Consider the following 18487-nt stretch of genomic DNA (forward strand, 5'->3'; position numbering starts at 1 on the left):
ACTAAGCATCAGGGGTGGAGTGTGGGCCAGATGGTGGCATTGGGGGGAAGGAGCATGGCAGTAAGCTGACAGGTGCTGTGGGGCAGAAAAATAGGGTAACATGGAGACACACTAAATCATCTTGAAGTAGAATTGGAGGGAAGAGAGGGATGCAGATTTCTTGTATTGAGTTTCCATACTTGTTACTAAAATTTTACCTTGGCAAACGATACCATATCTCACACAAAAGGAGATGAAATACCAGATGAGAAAAGTGTTGACTGTTGCTGGCAATTAACTCTTGCAAATGAAAGTAAGCTGTTAATTAACCCGCTGGTACTGGGGAAACTGGTACAGACAATGTGAATTAATAAAACCCTTTAGAGAGCAACGTTGACAGGGTAATTGAGAATCAAAAGAGACAAGCTTGGGTTTCTTTGGTATAGACAAAAAGTGGAAGGGAACATGGGGAAAAAAAGCCTTTTGTTAGGGAGTTAAGATTTTAGATTTGTTATTGTTGCAAAAAATTGTTTCTTTTTGTTAACAAAAACTCATCCTTGGAGCAGCCCTCTTCAGCTGCCTCAGTTTGCCCAACCTCTTGTTCACTCTTTTCTGCCTTTCTTCAAAACCCTTTTCTGTCTGGACACTTTTACACCTCTGACTCGAGCTTCTCAGTGTCACTGGAGAAAACTGTCCACCTGGACTAATTGACAGGAGAAGAAAGTAATATGAGTTACCCGGTCTCACCCAGCCCTCTCTGTTGCTTGCCATTGTGTTCTCTAAAAACTCCTCGTCGCCTCCCCTACCAATCCTTCCTTAGTCTTTTCCACTCCCTTCAAACCCCATCCCAATTCTGGAATTCTCACTCCGTAAGCAACCTTGAGATTGTTCAGTATGTTCCATATCCCTATCATTCTGCCTCTGCATTTCTCATCTCCACCCCATTTCACTATGTAGTTCCTCCCATTGCCCACAGGGGGTTTCATAACCTTTCCTTCAGCTTCCCAACATAGACTTGAAATCTATCACAAGAGCAAAACGGAGATAAATTATTTTTGTTTCACTTGGTCACATAAGCATATTATGGTACAAGACCTTGGCTTCTCTCTTACAGATTTTATTCGGTTATGATTGGGAAACAAGAAACTTAAAAAATAGCCCCATACGGGTGCCTGGGTGGCTCAGTAGTTAAGAGTCTGCCTTCAGCTCAGGTCATGATCCCAGGGTCCTGGGATTGAGTCCCTTATCGGGCTCCCTGCTCGGCAGGAAGCCTGCTTCTCCTTCTCCCACTCCCCCTGCTTGTGTTCCTGCTCTTATGCTCTCTCTCTGTCAAATAAATAAATAAAATCTTTAAAAAAAAGGGGGGAGGAAAGCCACATACATGTCATTACTTACATTTACAATGTTTCCTGGCCTTTGTTTTGAGATGTAAAAATGATGAGACTTACGTTTCCCCAGTATGTAGGCACACTTTGCTAGTTAAGCATGACAGAACTCAAACTTCATTGTCTCAAAAACCATCCATATTTGACCATTGACAAATCATTTAATAAGACAATCTTACATAGGGGCGCCTGGGTGGCTCAGTCGGTGACGCGTCTGCCTTTGGCTCGGGTCATGATCCCGGGGTCCTGGGATCAAGCCCATATCTGGCTCCTTGTTCAGTGGGGAGTCTGCTGCTCCCTCTCCCTCCCCCTGCTCGTGCTCTCTCGCGCGCTCTCTCAAATAAATAAAATCTTAAAAAAAAAGAAAAAGACAATCTTACATAGACTCCCTTTCATTCATGGAATCTTGGTGTGTGTTTTTTTTCATGGAATCTTGTTCTTTTTAAAAATATTTTATTTTTTTAGAGAGCGAGCAGGGGGAGGGGCAGAGGGAGAGGGGCAGAAAGAGGATCTCAGACTCCGTGCTAAGTGCAGAGCCCAACATGGGGCTGGATCCCACAACCCTAAGATCATGGCCCATGCCAAAATCAAGAGTCAGACGCTGAACTGGCTGAGCCACCCAGGAGCCCCTGGAATCTTAGTTCCAATATCCTTTCCTTTGCCATACCAAGATATTCCTGAAAGTAGTAAAAGATGTGTGAGCTCTTCAGTTGTAATACTAGCCTTTATTGGGCGCCTGGGTGGCTCAGTTGGCTAAGCGACTGCCTTCAGCTCAGGTCATGATCCTGGAGTCCCGGGATCGAGTCCCACGTCGGGCTCCCTGCTCAGCAGGGAGTCTGCTTCTCCCTCTGACCCTCCCCCATCTCATGTGCTCTCTCTCTCTCTCATTCTCTCTCTTTCAAATAAATAAATAAATCTTTAAAAAAAATACTAGCCTTTATTTTCCAAGGAAAATAAGTCTTTCAAGAAAACAAAATCAGTGGAATTTTTTTTTCAAAACATTTTAACCAAACTGGAAGTTTCCCAACAAAAGCAGATAACTTGCCTTCTGTTACATTGTCCAGTTCCTTGCACAGATTGTGCGTTGAGTCCATTTTAGTGTTTACCTCCATCAGGTACATTGGTGAAAGATAAATTCTGACTACAAGAAAATGGACCTATGCTTAAAAAAAAAAAAAAAAAAAGCCTGCTTTATTGAGATGTAACTCAAACTGCATCTATTTCAAATGCACAATTTCATAAATGTTGACACGTATACATTCATGAAACCATCGCAGTCAAGATAATGAAATTTATCTTTGCCTCCTGTAAACCCTTCCCTTGTTCTCTCCCCACAACCTCCTCACATCTCCCTACTTCCAACACCAAGGAACCACTGATACTGATCTGCTTTCTGTTCCTATAGATCAGTTTGCATTTCCCAGAATTTTACATGGAACCATTCGATAGGTACTCTTTTTAACCTGGCTTCTTTCACTCAGCCTAATTAGTGAGATAGATGGGACATGGAAATTCATGTTGTTACGTGTATCAGTAGCTCGCTCTTTTTTACAGCTGAGTAGTAGTCTATTGTGTGGCTGTACCAGTGTTTATCTGTTCACCTGTTGATGGACATTTGAGTTATTTTTAGTTTTTGCCTGTTGCAAATAAAGTTGCTATGAACATTTATGCACAAATCTTTGTGTGGACATATGTTTTCATTTCTTAGAATGAAATGGCTGGATCATGCAGTGGATGTATGTTTAACTTTAAAAAAAAACTGACATTTTTCCACAGTGGCTGTCCCATTTTATAGTCAGGCTAGCAGTGTGTGAGGGATACAGTTCCCTGACGTCCTCATCAACACTTGGTATTAGTCTTTCTAATCTTAGCTATTACGGTAGGTAGGTAGTGTGGTTTTACTTTGCATTTCCATAACTACTAATGAAGTTGAATGTCTTTTCCTGTGCTTATTGGCAATCTGTTTATCTTCTTTGGTAAAGTTTCTTTTCAGACTGTTCCTCCTCTCCACCCATCCCTTAAAAAAAAAAACAAAAAAAAACTTATCATTGGGCTTTGAGAACTTTTTATCCTGGATCCAAGTCCTTTAATGAGATGTATGGTTTGCCAATACTTGTTCATTCCATGGCTTGTGTTTTGATTAGCAGTGTCTTTTGAAGGACAATTTTAGTTTTGATCAGGGGCAGTTTATTTTTCTTTAATGGATTGTATTTTTGGTGTCATATCGAAGAATTCTTTGCCTAATCCAAGGTCACAACAATTTTCCTGTATGTTTTCTTCTAGAAGGTTTATGGTTTGGGGTTTTACATTTAGGTCTGTGATCTATTTTGAATTAATTTTTATATATAGTTCAAGGTGATTGACATTTTTTTGCATATGAATACCCAAAGATTCCAACACTATTTGTTGAAGACTATCATTTCCTCACTAAATTCTCTTTGCACCTTTGTTGAAAATCTGTTGTACATGTATGTATAGATCTATTTCTGGGCCCCATATTCTGTTCCATTGATCTATTTGTCTGTCTTTATGCCAATACCATACTCTCTTGATTATTACAGCTTTACGGTAAGTCTGGAAATCAGGTAATGTTTGTCCTCTAACTTTGTTCTTCTTTATCAAAGTTATTTTGGCTACTCTAGATCCTTTATATTTCTGTATGAGTTTTTTTAAGGCTATTTAGAGAGAGGGCATGAGCAGGGGGAAGGGGCAGAGAGAGCCTTAAGCAGACTCCACCCTGAGCATGGAGCCCTACACGGGGCTAGATCCCACGACCCTGAGATCACAACCTGAGCTGAAACCAAGAGTCAGACACTTAACTGACTGTGCCACTCAGGCACCCCTTCTGTATGAGTTTTTTTTTTTTTAAAGATTTTTATTTATTTGACAGAGAGCGAGAGAAGGAACACAAGCAGGGGCAGCAGGAGAGAGAGAAGCAGGCCCGATGCAGGGCTTGATCCCAGTTTTAAAAACAGCTTATTTCTACAGAAATGCTGGGATTTTTATTGTGATTGTATTGAATATATAGATTAAATTTGGGAAAAATTGACATCTTAGCATTGTTGGGTCATCCATTTCATCAACAAGATATATCTCTCCATTATTTAGGTCTTCTTTAATATCTCTCAGCAACATTTTGTAGTTATCAGTGTACAGATCTTTCACATCTTTTGCCAGATTTACTTCTAGGTGCTATTTTTTTTTTAATTTTAAATAATGCTGCTTTTTAAATTTCTTTTTTAAAAAATATTTGTTTAGGGGCACCTGGGTGGCTCAGTTGGTTAAGCAACTGCCTTCTGCTCAGGTCATGATCCCGGGGTCCTGGGATCGAGTCCCACATTGGGCTCCCACTGCTCTGCGGGGAGCCTGCTTCTCCCTCTGCCTCTGCCTGCCACTCCCCCTGCTTGTGCTCACTCTCTCCCTGTCAAATAAATAAATAAAATCTTTAAAATATATATATATATTTTATTTATATGTCAGAGAGAGAGAGCACAAGCAGGGGGAGTGGCAGGTAGAGGGAGAAGCAGGCTCCCCGCTGAGCAAGGAGCCCGGTGCAGGACTCGATCCCAGGACCCTGGGATCACAAGCTGAGTTGAAGGCAGATGCCTAACCAACTGAGTCACCCAGGTGTCCCGCTTTTTAAATTTCTATTTTTGACCATTCATTGCTAGTACAGAGAAACACATTGATTTTTTTTTTAATTTTTTTAAACATATAATGTATTATTTCTTTCAGGGGTACAGGTCTATGATTCATCCGTCTTACACAATTCACAGTGCTCACCATAGTACCTACCCTCCCCAGTGTCCATCACCCAGCCACCCCATCCCTCTGACCCCCCTCCACTCCAGCAACCCTCAGTTTGTTTCCGGAGATTAAGAGTCTCTTACGGTTTGTCTCCCTCTCCGGTTTCATCTTGTTTCATTTTTCCCTCCCTTCCCCTATGATCCTCTGTCTTCTTTCTCAAATTCCTCATATCAGTGAGATCATATGATACATGTCTTTCTCTGACTGACTTATTTTGCTTAGCATAATACCCTCTAGTTGCATCCATGTCATTGCAAATGGCAAGATTTCAATTTTTTATGGCTGCATAATATTCCATTGTGTGTGTGTGTGTGTGTGTGTGTGTGTGTGTGTGTGTGTGTGTGTGTATACCACATCTTCTTTATCCATTTATCTGTTGATGGACATCTAGTCTCTTTCCACAGTTTGGCTATTGTGGACATTGCTGCTATAAACATTGGGGTGTATGTGCCCCTTCAGATCACTACATTTGTATCTTTGGGGTAAATACCCAGTAGTGCAATTGCTGGGTCGTAGGGTAGCTCTATTTTCAACTTTTTGAGGAACCTCCATACTGTTTTCCAGAGTGGCTGCACCAGCTTGCATTCCTACCAACAGTGTAGGAGGGTTCCCCTTTCTCCACATCCCTGCCAACATCTGTTGTTTCCTGACTTGCTAGTTTTAGCCATTCTGACTGGTGTGAGGTGGTACCTCATTGAGGTTTTGATTTGTATTTCCCTGATGCCAAGTGATGTTGAGCACTTTTTCATGTGTCTGTTGGCCATTTGGATGTCTTCTTTGCAGAAATGTCTGTTCATGTCTTCTGCCCACTTCTTGATTGGATTATTTGTTCTTTGGGTGTTGAGTTTATTAATAAGTTCTTTATAGATTTTGGATACTAGCCCTTTATCTGATATGTCATTTGCAAATATCTTCTCCCATTCTGTCGGTTGTCTTTTGGTTTTCTTGACTGTTTCATTTGCTGTGCAAAAGCTTTTTATCTTGATGAAGTCTCAATAGTTCATTTTTGCCCTTGCTTCCCTTGCCTTTGGTGATGTTTCTAGGAAGAAGTTGCTGCGGCTGAGGTCGAAGAGGTTGCTGCCTGTATTCTCCTCAAGGATTTTGATGGATTCCTGTCTCACAGTTAGGTCTTTCATCCATTTTGAGTCCATTTTTGTGTGTGGTGTAAGGAAATGGTCCAGTTTCATTCTTCTGCATGTGGCTGTCCTATTTTCCCAACACCATTTGTTGAAGAGACTGTCTTTTTTCCACTGGACATTCTTTCCTGCTTTGTCAAAGATTAGTTGACCATAGAGTTGAGGGTCCATTTCTGGGCTCTCGATTCTGGTCCATCGATCTATGTGTCTGTTTTTGTGCCAGTACCATACTGTCTTGATGATGACAGCTTTGTAATAGAGCTTGAAGTCCAGAATTGTGATGCCACCGGCTTTGCTTTTCTTTTTCAACATTCCTCTGGCTATCCGGGGTCTTTTCTGGTTCCATACACACAGTTGATTTTTTTTGTATGGATCTTGTATCATAATGGTGACCGTGTACATATTAGTTGCTTTGCTAAATTCCCTTATTAGTTCCAGTAGCTTTTTTATAGATTCCATTAGATTCTCTACATAGGCAGTCCTATTGTCTGCAAATAAAGATAGCTTCACTTCTTCTTTTCCAATCTGTATGTTTTCTTTTTCTTTTAAAGATTTTATTTATTTATTTGAGAGAGAGAGAGAATGAGAGATAGAAAGCACGAGAGGGAAGAGGGTCAGAGGGGAAGCAGACTCCCTGCTGAGCAGGAAGCCCGATGTGGGACTCGATCCCGGGACTCCAGGATCATGACCTGAGCCGAAGGCAGTCGCTTAACCAACTGAGCCACCCAGGCGCCCCCAATCTGTATGTTTTCTATTTATATTTCTTGCCTTATTGTGCTGGCTAGGACATCTACCACAATGTTGAATAGAAATGGTAAAAACAAACATACATTTTTCCTAATCTTAAGGGAAAAGTATTCAATTTTTTCACCAACTATGAGATTAGGCTTTTTTTTTTTTTAAGATTTTATTTTTAAGTAATCTCTACAGCCAGCGTGGGGCTCAAACTCACAACACTGAGATCAAGAGTCGCATGCTCCACGGACTAAGCCAGCCAGGCACCCCTATTTTTCATAGATGGCTTCTATATGGTTGAGGAAATTTCCTTCTATTCCTAGGTTGTTGAGAGTTTTGTTCTATTTTTAATCAGGAATGATGTTGGATTTGTGAAATACCTTTTCTGCATCTATTGAAATGATCACATAGAGTTTTTAGTTTGATAATATGGTGAATTACATTAATTGTGTGTGTGTGTGTGTGTGTGTGTGTGTGTGTTTTAATGTTAAACTAGCCTTGCATTCTTGGCTTTAAAAAGGGAAGTGGAGGTGCCTGGGTGGCTAGTCGTTGGGCGTCTGCCTTCGGCTCAGGCCATGGTTCCAGGGTCCTGGGATCGAGCCCTGCATCAAGCTCCCTGCTCGGCTGGAGGCCTGCTTCTCCCTCTCCCACTCCTGCTTGTGTTCCTGCTGTCGCTGTCTCTCTCTCTATCAAATAAATAAATGAAAACCTTAAAAAAAATTTAAAAAATAAAATAAAAAAATAGAAATAAAAACGAAAGCAGTTCAGGGCGCTTGGGTAGCTCAGTCAGTTGAGCCATCTGACTCTTGGCTTCAGGTCAGGTCATGATCTCAGGGTGGTGGGATAGAGCCCCGAGTTGGGCTCCATGCTCAGCCAGGGAGTCTGCTTGAGATTCTCTCCTTCTCCTTCCGCCCCGCCTGCTCTCTAAAATAAATAAACAAATCTTTGAAAAAAATGAAAAGGAAAGGTTGTACAGTTTGAAGGTGATAAAGTTGGTATTTTCTCCTCCTCTCAGAAATCACCCAAGCAAAAATGAAAATGAGAAACAGAAATGTAAATACCATATCTGATGACCAGGAGAGAGCAGAAAACCCAAACAGTGAATTTGGTGGGTAGGCTGAAAAAAAGCAGTGGAATCGCTGCTTGGTACAAATCACTTTGAAAATTATCGGGCAGCATTTGCTAAGGTTGAACATTTACGTACTCTATGAGCCAACAATTTCACTACAGAAGAAGTGAGTGCATCTATCTACCAAAAGACTTGTCCAAGGATAGTCATATAAGTTTAATTCATAGTAGCCAAAACTTAGAAACAAGCCAAATGTCCTTCAATAAGAGAATAAACTGTTGCCTCCTGTACAGTGGGTTAGTACACATTAATAAAGGAGGGCAAACTACTGAGAGATGCAACAACATGGATGAATCTCACAGTTGTAACCTTGAAAGAATCCAGACACTAGAGTACATTTTGTATGACTTTGGTCTGTATGATTTCAAGAACAGGCTAATCTGTTGTGATAGAAGTCATAATACAGGTTACCTATGGGGGAAAGTATTGATTGGGAAAGGACATAATGGAACCTTCTGGGATGATGGAAAAGTTCTATATCTTGACCTGGGTGGCAGTTACATGGACACACATACAAGTATATAAAAATTCATTGAGCTGTACCCCCAAGATTTGTGCATTTTACTTGCATGTAAAATGTGTGTGTGTGAATTATATGTCAATTAAAAAGGAACCAGGATGGGGTTTTTTCTAGGAAGAGTTCAATATTAAGACACCTAAAAATGTAATTCACCATATAAACAAAAAAAAGGAAAATAACCAGTTGTCCTTGTAGTAGATGCAGAAAAAAAAAAACACAATTCTTTCATTCAATATCCATTCACAATCAAAACTGTTAGCAAATCAGGAATGGAAAGGAGTTTGCTTAGCTGGATAAAAGTAAACTACCAAGGGCGCCTGGGTGGCTCAGTTGGTTAAGCGACTGCCTTCCGCTCAGGTCATGATCCTGGAGTCCGAGGATCAAGTCCCGCATCGGGCTCCCTGCTCGGCAGGGAGTCTGCTTCTCCCTCTGACCCTCTCCCCTCTCATGCTCTCTCTCTCTCTCTTATTCTCTCTCTCAAATAAATAAAACCTTAAAAAAATAAAAAAAGAGAAATAATTTTAAAAAAAGTAAACTACCAAAATTCTACAGTAACCTACGTAATTCTTAATGGTGGCACCTTAGAAGAAGTTCCTTTTAAATCAAGATCAAGTCAAAGGTGCCTATGAATAGCAATTCCATATGCCATTTTCTGGGAACCCCAGCTTGCAGTTAGATGATGAATGCACAAGGAGAGGACTGGTAACATACTGATAACATCTGGCTATTAGATGGTTGTGGTATCCTTCAGTTTAGAGGACTTTATGACTTTCATATATGTTACAAATATTTTGCAAGTATGCAGTATCACATCTCAATTTTAAATATTGTGGGTTTTTTGTTAGACATTTAAGGACACAGGCCAGAAAATACGGTAGAAGCAACAAGATCTAAAATCAAGTTCTTTTATTTTTAAGATGGAAAATATTTTTTTAAAGATTTTATTTATTTGAGAGAGAGAGAATGAGAGCACGAGAAGGGAGAGGGTCAGAGGGAGAAGCAGACTCCCTGCTGCGCAGGGAGCCCGATGTGGGACTCGATTCCGGGACTCCAGGATCATGACCTGAGCCGAAGGCAGTCGCTTAACCAACTGAGCCACCCAGGTGCCCAAGATGGAATATATTTGAAAGGTAAGGAGGCAGTATAAAGGAAGCAAGACAGAATATAGATGTTTGCTCAGCAGGGAAAAAAAAAAAAAAACTTGTTTAAAATTTGTTGCATCCAAAGCCTGACAAAACCTCACAAAAGACAGCTCTTTCCCCCAGGAGGAATGGGATCATAGACTAGGGGTGGGCCAGGAGTCCCGTGACACAGTGATGCCGGCTAGATTGGACCCTTCCTTCTCCAGGATTCTCATGAGCTCTGCCCTTGATGCCCCTGGGTTTCTGGCTGGGGGACCCAGGCTGGAGATTTGGGGAAGGGAGTGAGGAGTCCAAGAAGCCCCTACCGTGACGGCAGTGGGCCGAAGATGCCTCTCTCTGACGCCAGGATTCACCCTCGCCCCCAGTGCTACTGTCCCCGTCTGTGAGAGACCGCTCCCTTCCCTTCCTCCCCGCACCCCAACCAAACCTGACTCTTCATTGCCAGAGAGGGAGATCTCCGCTAGGGGGCGCGCCTTGCATCGTCGGTCGCCGGCTCCGCCGGTTGCGATTCCGCGGGTTGCTGACTTCCCCGGGATGGTTAGCACCTTCCTTTTGTGGGTGCCCACAGCCCTCCGATCCCCAGCTTGGCTTAGCATTTCCTTCTCAGCCTCAGGCCCTTGACCGCCTCGTTCCGCCCGCACGGTCAACGCGCCCGGTTGGACGCCCTCCAGCCGTCGCCCCGGCCCCTCTCCCCAACCTGAGCGAATTGCGCAGTGCCCCACACCTGGCTCTGCTCCCGGAGTGACCTCCCGGCGCGGCGCGGACCACCTCCCCCTCCCTGCAGGAGCGGGTCTCCACCCTATCCCCCTGTGGCCTCTCGGTGAGGACAGCCGCTCCCCACACCCCGGAGCCGGGACCCACTTTCCCCTGCACACGCGAGTCTGCGGGAGAGCGCCCCCTCTCGGCTTCCCGCTGCTGGCTCTTAGAGGATCCTCTCGCGCCGCACACCTCCTCCTTCCAGGGACCCCCTCAGCCTTCCGCAGGGTGGCCACTGACAACTGTCTCAAGCGGTGCCCCCCGCCCCCAGATCTCCCTTGACGCCGCCCTCTCGGACCCTCCGTCCCAATCGCTCCCACTCGGTGCTTTCTGCACCTGGGGCGGAGGAGAGTCGTACCCGACGCTCCCGCTCCTAGGTGCGCCCCAGCATATGTGGATGCCCTGTGGCTCCCTCTCTGCTCTCTTAGATGCGACGGCCCTGGCGGCTGACGCCTCCTTGGCTCCCGTCCCTCCTGCCCCGCCCGATCTGATTATCCTGGTCAGGCCACGCGGGTGACCGGGTGCCCACAACACCCCCACCGCCACCCCCATCAGAGCAGGCTGCGGGCCGCGGTGCGGGAGGCCCAGCAAAGACACCGACCTAACCGTCCAGGTCACTCAGGCCAACTGGGCGGCTCTCCTTTCTTGGCCCAAATCAGAAAGGCCTAGAACTCCTTCATTCCATCCTGTTCATTTGCCCCAGGCTTGCATTTTTAAGCTTTTTAACTCTAAACGGGTGACTCTATCTACATTTAAAGGAATTTCAGGAATGACGTTCATGATGCCAAGGTCCCTCACTTCCCTTTTATCTGTATACTCCACTCCCCCTTGCCTGGCCCTAGAGTCGGCCATTCCTTTCTGTTTATCTTTTGTTTTCACGTGTTCTAGGGGAAAAAAAAGAAGTTTTGCTGGCATACATTTTAAATTTGTGTAAAAGGAATTGTATTCTCATTCAAGTTTCTTTTCACTCAGTGCTAGGATTTCGAGATCAATGCGTATAGCTTCCTCTCCTAACTGCTGTGTTCATCCACCTTATGTTACCTTTCCCATCTCCTGCCACCACCAATAGTACAATCATCCCTCTCAAATACGTCCCCTTATGCAGCGCTTCTCAAACATTTGCGTGCATATCACCTGGGATCTTGTTAAAATGCAGGCTCTGATTCCACAGGCCTGGCGGCGGGGGGGGGGGGGGGGGGGGCGGCGCTGAGACTCTTTATTTCTCTCCAGCTCCCAGGGGATACCTATACTTCTGGTCCTGGTGGGACCACTCTGAGGAGCCAGGCCCTTACGGGCCTCTATGAGACTTCATTTTGGACTGCTGGGTCACAGGGTATGGTTTGATCGAATTTGATAAATATTGCCCATCAGCTCTGCAGTCTGGCCATACCACCTTATCCTCTACCAGCAGACACAGGAGGGTAGAAGGTATATATTTATGTAAGGAAGGGAAGAAGTCCTTCTCCTTGCTTCTGTCCAAATCCTTCCTGCCCCCATCTCCGCAGTGTGCCTGGTCTGGGCCAAAACCTCCTCTCTCCCCTAATCATAATGGCCCCAAGGCTCTGAAGTGATGTCCCTGGCCAGCAATGGCCAGCCAAGTCAGTGAGAGACCCAAGACTGGCATCCTGGCTTCATCCCTGACAGGAGCTCTTAAGAACAGGTATTGAGAAGCCCCAGGGTCTTCCAAGCGGTTGTATTTCCTCCATCGCGTTTGCTTGAGTAGCCCACTAGGGTGAACCAGGATTCAAACACACTGGCTTTGCCACTGGCAAACGGCGATTCTGAGCCTGTCTCCTCATCTCTAAAATGGCATAGCTACAGCTTATGGCATGAGGAGTCAGTCCAGGAATTTTGCCCACATGCCACGAGCCCCACAGGGGCCCTAAAACAGGTGTTCTTGCCTTGGTTTTACCCTTGAGGAAAATGAAGTTCAAGAAGGTAAACTTTAACAATTTCCACCAAGGCCATGGAGCTAGAAAGTAACAGTGCTGGGATTCAAACCCATCCTCAGCCGATACCCCAGAGCCCAGGCTAATCATGAGGCTTCACCATCTCCATGTCCCACCTTGCCCTTCCTACCAGGCCACATTTGAGGGAGAACCACAAGGAAACTAGAAGAAAGGACTGTGCCTGGGGTTTGGGGCACTGATGTTGAAGGCCTCTGACCAGTGGCCTGCATGGTTATGAAACTCCACAGCAAATGGGTTTTTAGCAAAAATAAACTTAGGTTCTAGGGTCTGGTTCCCATGGCCTGAATGTTTAGGTGGCAGGAGAGAGGAACTTTGGTTCTAGGGCTTCAGGAGCAGAAGTTTTAGGGTTGGATATCCAGTGGGGTCACGACTGGGTGGAAGACAGGGAGGGTCAGGAACTGGGTGGGGGTCTGGTGGGGGGGTCTGAGCTGTGGGTAAACTATCTACCATGTGCCTCACTTGGTAATAACAGATCACGGTTTTGTTTCGAGGGTTAGCTGCTGTGCGAAGGGCCAGAATGCTGGGCAAGAAGGGATGCCCCCTTCCAGACCTTCCTGGAGCTGTGAGCAGCAGTCGGGACAGCTTCAGAAACTCATGGGCTCTGCTTTCTCCACTCACACAACTGTCCAGGCGTCTCTGGACGCCAGGCCTCAGCTCCAAGCATTTCACAACCAGGAGAGATCAGCATGTGCACGTTTCGAGATTTCATGTCACACAACCTTTTACATCTCGTCCACACCCATCCACCCCTGTTTACCATCGGAGGGCCAAAATTGTATGCATGACAGAGCGTTTCTCTGAAGGCCCAGGGAAGCTTCCTGCTCTTTGAACCACCTTCAGGGTCAAAAGACCCGTTGAGCCTACAGATTATTCTCAGACTTCAATATCATATCTTTACAGTTTTCTGGTCTTTACGAAGTACCTCACACATAGGCAGTATTGCCTTTGACTCACAACAACCCCATGACAGGGTTGGGACCCACTTAACACCGAAGTTCAAAAGAATTAATTGGCTATGGCCACACATTGTGTAAGTGGGGAAATGGGACTTCTTGTTCATTTTTCCATCACAGACCTTAGGAATCTTAAAGTAGTTCTCCTCTGGGATCCTCACTACCCTAGCTGGCCCACTTCCCAGACTTGGGGGTGCTCACTGAGGCAGAAAGTAGGGAGTCTAGGGAGTGGGGGATGCCTGGGCAGAAAGGAGAGGGAGGTGAGTTAGTTGAGGTCTCACGGGGCTTCTGGCCAGCCCTCTCTCAGCTAGGTTTCTGTCAGTGGCCCCTTTCTAGAGCTTGGGGAAAGAGGGGCGTTAGTACCAGGGCTACAGAGCTAGAAGTTCTCAATGAGTCTGCGGCTGAGACAGCTGAGCATCTGTGAGGAAAAGCAGCTGCCAGTCGCCAAGGGAGCCCTGGTGGTGTCACCACACCCTTGTGGGAACTCTCGGCGGCTTGGCCACGCTCTGCCCCTGGCTCCCTCTTCTGCCCTGCCCCTTCTTCTTAAAGCCCCCGATGCCCCACACTGAGGACCTGGAGCATCGGCTTGAGGGAGGTGGCCAGAGGTCGGGCCGGTCTACCCGGCCAGCTCTAGGCCACATCATGCCTGGCCCGAGCAGTGCTAGGGACGGGGCAGGGGCGGGGCTGGGGGGCTGAGGGGGTGGGGTCTGGGGCCTGCTGAAGCCACTGCCCTCCCCCTCCCTGGGGCCTCAGGCCCTAGACCAGGGCTCAACAGACACAGGCAGCGGGATGGGGTTGCCCTTCTATTGGTCCAAGTCCTGAGTGTAGTCTGGGTGAGACATGGAGGTGAGGAGGCCCACGAGGCTCAGCAGCGTGGAGAAAAGCAGCAGGAAGGAGGCGGTGAAAAGCAGGGTGGGGAGGGCGCTGAGCACCAGCAGCAGGATGGCTGGCAGCAGATGGCGCCACGCGGCGGCCACGACGGGCCACAGGGAGCTCAGCAGGTAGGAACCGGTGGTGAAGAGCGCGTGGCAGAGCGTCAGCGCCAGCAGCAGGTAGAGGATCCCCTCCAGCCCCCACAGCACACGCTGGAGTGGCTGCCGCCAGCCCGACGTGGCCCACCACTGGGCCCAGCTCTGAGGCACGTGGCACAGGCACCAGCGCACCCAGGCCTGACGCGTGGCCCAGGCCGACCAGGGCGCGGCCCGCTGCGGCCCCTCGCCGGCCCCGATGGCATCTGTCTCCACCTGCGGCTGCGGTGTCATGGCTGGTGCACCTGCGGAGAGGGCCAGGCCAGCTGCAGGAGCAGCCCTGGAGACTGGGGCCTCCAGGCAGGCGGGGGGGGGGGGGGGGGGGGGCGGATGCAGGGATCAGGAGGGGACCAGCGTGGGCGGGCTGGGACTTTGAGCTGGGGCCTGGATCTTACCTCCGGGCAGAGCCACCTAAGTCATGTTGCTTCCTGCAGCGCCCAGGATGGCCTAGCAGCCAGAGTGGAGCCCCCCAACCCCCCCGCCCCTCCCCGGTCCCTCACCCCCCTGCCCGCCCCCAAGGATCCCCATTGTGACGCGGGTGGGGGTGGGGTCCCGCCAAGAGAGGAGCCACTGCAGGACGTGAGGCTCACCTGAATCCTTCTCCACGGACCCTCCAGGCTGGCAGGGGTGTCTGGTGAGCCCCCAGACACAGATTCTCATGCTTTCTTGTGGGAAGCCCTCTCTGGATCCCTGTTCCTACCCTGCTAACTGATATCCAGCCCCACTCTGCTCTCCTGTAAGTCTTTCTGGCCACCCATTCTCTAGAACCACAGAGGAGGCCAGAATGGCCACCCCCACAAACCCACAAGCTCAGAGGTGGCCGCCACATCCTGCCCTGGCTCCCTGTCCCTTGACCCCGCCTTCTCTTGCTGTCTCAGATGCAGACCCAGGTATCCGCCGCCCATGCTGGGGGGCCAAAGGGCCCCTGCAGTTCAGGCTGGAGATAAAGGGGTTCCCTCCTGCCTGCTCAACCCAGGACGGAGGAAAAGGCGATCTGGGGAAGCAGCAGGGCCAGTGTATTTCTGGATGGGGGCGGAAGGCCAGGCCAGGCAGGGCCAGGGGCATGCTGCAGGCTCCCAGGAGCAGCCCCAGGCCCCCAGGAGCAGCCCCAGGCCCAGGAGTGCCAGTAGCAGGGCCTCCTGGGGGCCGAGTCGTCCCGTGACTGCCACCGCAGGCAGGAGTGCAGCCCCCTGACTCCAGCCTCCCAGGAGGAGTGTCTGCGGGGGGCCTGTGGGCCTGTGGACAGAGAGGGTGGCGGTGGGGCCTCGGGAGGTTGGCCGATCGCCCGCCTGCTGGGCTCTGCACACTTAACCAGTGGAGCAGGTCGGGGGCCAGGAAGCCGACCAGCAGCAGCGAGGCTGGGCCAGCCAGCTGTCAGCCCCCATGCCCCCAGCCCTAGGACACTGTCCCAGAGCTGGGCCGCGCTAGGGCCCCAGGGGGACATGCATGGACCCACTGGACTATGCGACCCCTCCCCAGCACCCAGGCCTCTGGGAGGGACTGGGATAGGATAAGGAAGGGCTTTGCACATGGGTGAGCAGAGCTGGGCCATGGAGAGAGGTGGAGGTGACAGGAAGGACTAGTGTTGGGGGGGGCCTGGGAGGGGGCGAGGCCCTGGCAAACACTCAAGAGTTAGCTCTGTGGGAATCCCCCCTCCCCACACACCCACCCGCCACACCCTCCTCATCTCCCACTCCAGTCAGCCATTCTGGGACTGGGCAGCTGGGGCATTGTGACCTATTGCCAGGTGGGGCCCTGGGGTACAGAGGGGGCTGTTGCTGGTTTTGGCCTCCTAAGCAGCTGGTGGTTTAGGTGGGGCTAAGTCAGAAGGGAGTCAGTGATTTCTGAGAACTAAGACTCATCCTCTGGTCTTCGTGAATTCTCTGCCCCAGGGCCCCCGTGAGGATCTGAGTTACCAGGAAGGCATTCCAACCCCATCATCACGTGGGCAGCTGAGCAAGAGAGGAAGGACTGCTTTCTTTCTCCTGAGGGTTCCCAGAGCTCTGTGTCCAGGGGCAATCATTCAATCTTCCTGTCAGCAGCTCTCTCTCCCCTGAGAGCTGGGGGATGCCTGTGGGCCCTTGTGGGGGAATTTTCAGGACTACAGCCCTGAAATGCAGAGGCAGGCTCTGCCAGGAAGCACCCTGAGACTTTCTGGGGCTGGGCTCCCACAGGACTGCTACAGGGTGGGGCAGGAGGGGGCTGTTTCTAAGCCCTGTGGTCTGTGGGAAGTGTTTCAGATACTGGGATTCCAGAAATGACATAGGTAATGTAAGAGGGCTTCAACATAGTAACCCCCAAACTGGAGGTTAAAGTTACCCTCGGAGAATGAAAGTAAGGCAGATGAACATATAAGGAAGGGATTGATCGTCTGAAAAGGAAACCTATCCCCATGATAATCTGTAAATGGGTGGTGGCTACAGAGGTTCCAGCACATCTCAGATTAGTGACAAGAGGCAAGAGTAGAAGTGGATCATAATTAAGAACAGAATCCTTTCCACATATCATACTTTGAGGGAAAAAATGATGGGGCTGGGGGAAGGGGCCAGTGGCCATACAGTCCCCAGGAGAGGAGAAAGCAAGAATCAGGCGGCATATCCGCCTCCAGCGGGCCCTGTCCAAAGACTCAAGCCTGGTGGACTTGACATCATTGGCATAGAGCCAATGGTCCTGGGGCCCTTGGGACCATTCATCGATTGTTTCTGCTCTGGCTGTTCCCAGAGTAATAAAGCGATGCCTGCAGAATTCTGAGGGAAAATGATTTCCAACCTAAAAACAGATCTGTCCAAATGATTATCAAGTACAAGAGTAGAATAAAGACATTTTAAGCCATGAAAGTTCTCAAAAATTTGACCTCGTATACACTCTTTCCTAGAAAGCTACTGGAGGATGTGCTTCAGCAAAACAAGGCATTAAACTAAGAGGACAATATGGGAGTCAAGAGATGTGGCTAAACACAGGAAAGCAATGATGAGAAAGGCTTGGGATGTCAGCCGTGCTTCCAAGTAAAGAAAGCAAACAACCCAGGCTGGAATCAAAAGCAAGATGCTCCAAGGAGGGATGTCTCCAGAAGAAAATGAAATTATCTGTGGTTTTTAGATATGTTCAAAATGTTCAGTTCTGTGGGTCGCTTTGGGATTAAATTAGTAATTGATGCCTAGAAAACCAAGCAAATGATAAAACAAAGTAGTGCTAACTCCAGGAAACACAAAAAGTTGGACAATAATATTTACATGGTCATATATAAGCACTGAATATTGACTCCGGTGACTTAGCTCTTTGGGAGGATGGAAGGAGTTTGTTTGTGTACTTGAAGATATATGTTGGGGAGGGTGGTAAGAAAGCAGAATCCTTAATTCCATAGCAGGAAACCTACAGATGACATTTAGACATAGAAAAATTAGGAAATAGCAACAGAAGTATAGAGGTAAATATAAGGAGAAATAACAGAATTAAAAGTGGTTGATCTGGGAATGGAGAAGCATAGAAAAGAGTCTTCTATTGAGAGCTTAAAAGTGATTTACCTTTAAAACTGTATTCTGTAGTATTTCGGCTAAATGATTTAGTTAAAGAAAAGAAAATTAAGGGGCGCCTGGGTGGCTCAGTCGTTAAGCATCTGCCTTCGGCTCAGGTCGTGATCCCAGGGTCCTGGGATTGAGTCCCGCATCGGGCTCCCTGCTCCGCGGGAAGCCTGCTTCTCCCTCTCCCACTCCCCCTGCTTGTGTTCCCTCTCTCGCTGTGTCTCTCTCTGTCAACTAAATAAATAAAATATTTAAAAAAAAATAAAATTAATATAGGGTCATATTACAGAGATCAGGAATATACCCACCCAGGATGAATGAAATGCCAATATCCAAATATTATGTGGATGTACTCTTGTAGCTTGAGATAAAATTTCCAGTGACAGCATCAAACACCATCAAACTTGAAAGTTGTGAATCTCATGC

At 47.8% G+C, this 18487-nt stretch overlaps 2 protein-coding genes across 2 annotated transcripts; both read right to left on the reverse strand.

The window, feature by feature from the left end:
* Positions 1–14315: 14315 nt before the first annotated feature.
* On the reverse strand, positions 14316–15200 carry TMEM239 (transmembrane protein 239). Its single transcript, XM_088026255.1, has 2 exons — positions 15131–15200; positions 14316–14785 (listed from the first exon to the last, which is right to left on the reverse strand). Exons 1-2 carry the CDS (start codon positions 15198–15200, stop codon positions 14316–14318), a joined length of 540 nt encoding a protein of 179 aa, XP_087882381.1.
* Positions 15201–15350: 150 nt separating this feature from the next.
* On the reverse strand, positions 15351–16092 carry CUNH20orf141 (chromosome unknown C20orf141 homolog). The gene is given in 4 exon segments (XM_088026636.1): positions 15351–15632; positions 15635–15776; positions 15853–15912; positions 15914–16092. Coding segments are annotated over 4 exon segments (663 nt in total).
* Positions 16093–18487: the final 2395 nt, after the last annotated feature.

The sequence above is a fragment of the Eumetopias jubatus genome, unplaced genomic scaffold (genome assembly GCF_037043125.1).
Source record: "Eumetopias jubatus isolate StellerSeaLion01/CBP00866 unplaced genomic scaffold, mEumJub1_p1.0 scaffold_9, whole genome shotgun sequence".
NCBI lineage: Eukaryota > Metazoa > Chordata > Mammalia > Carnivora > Otariidae > Eumetopias > Eumetopias jubatus.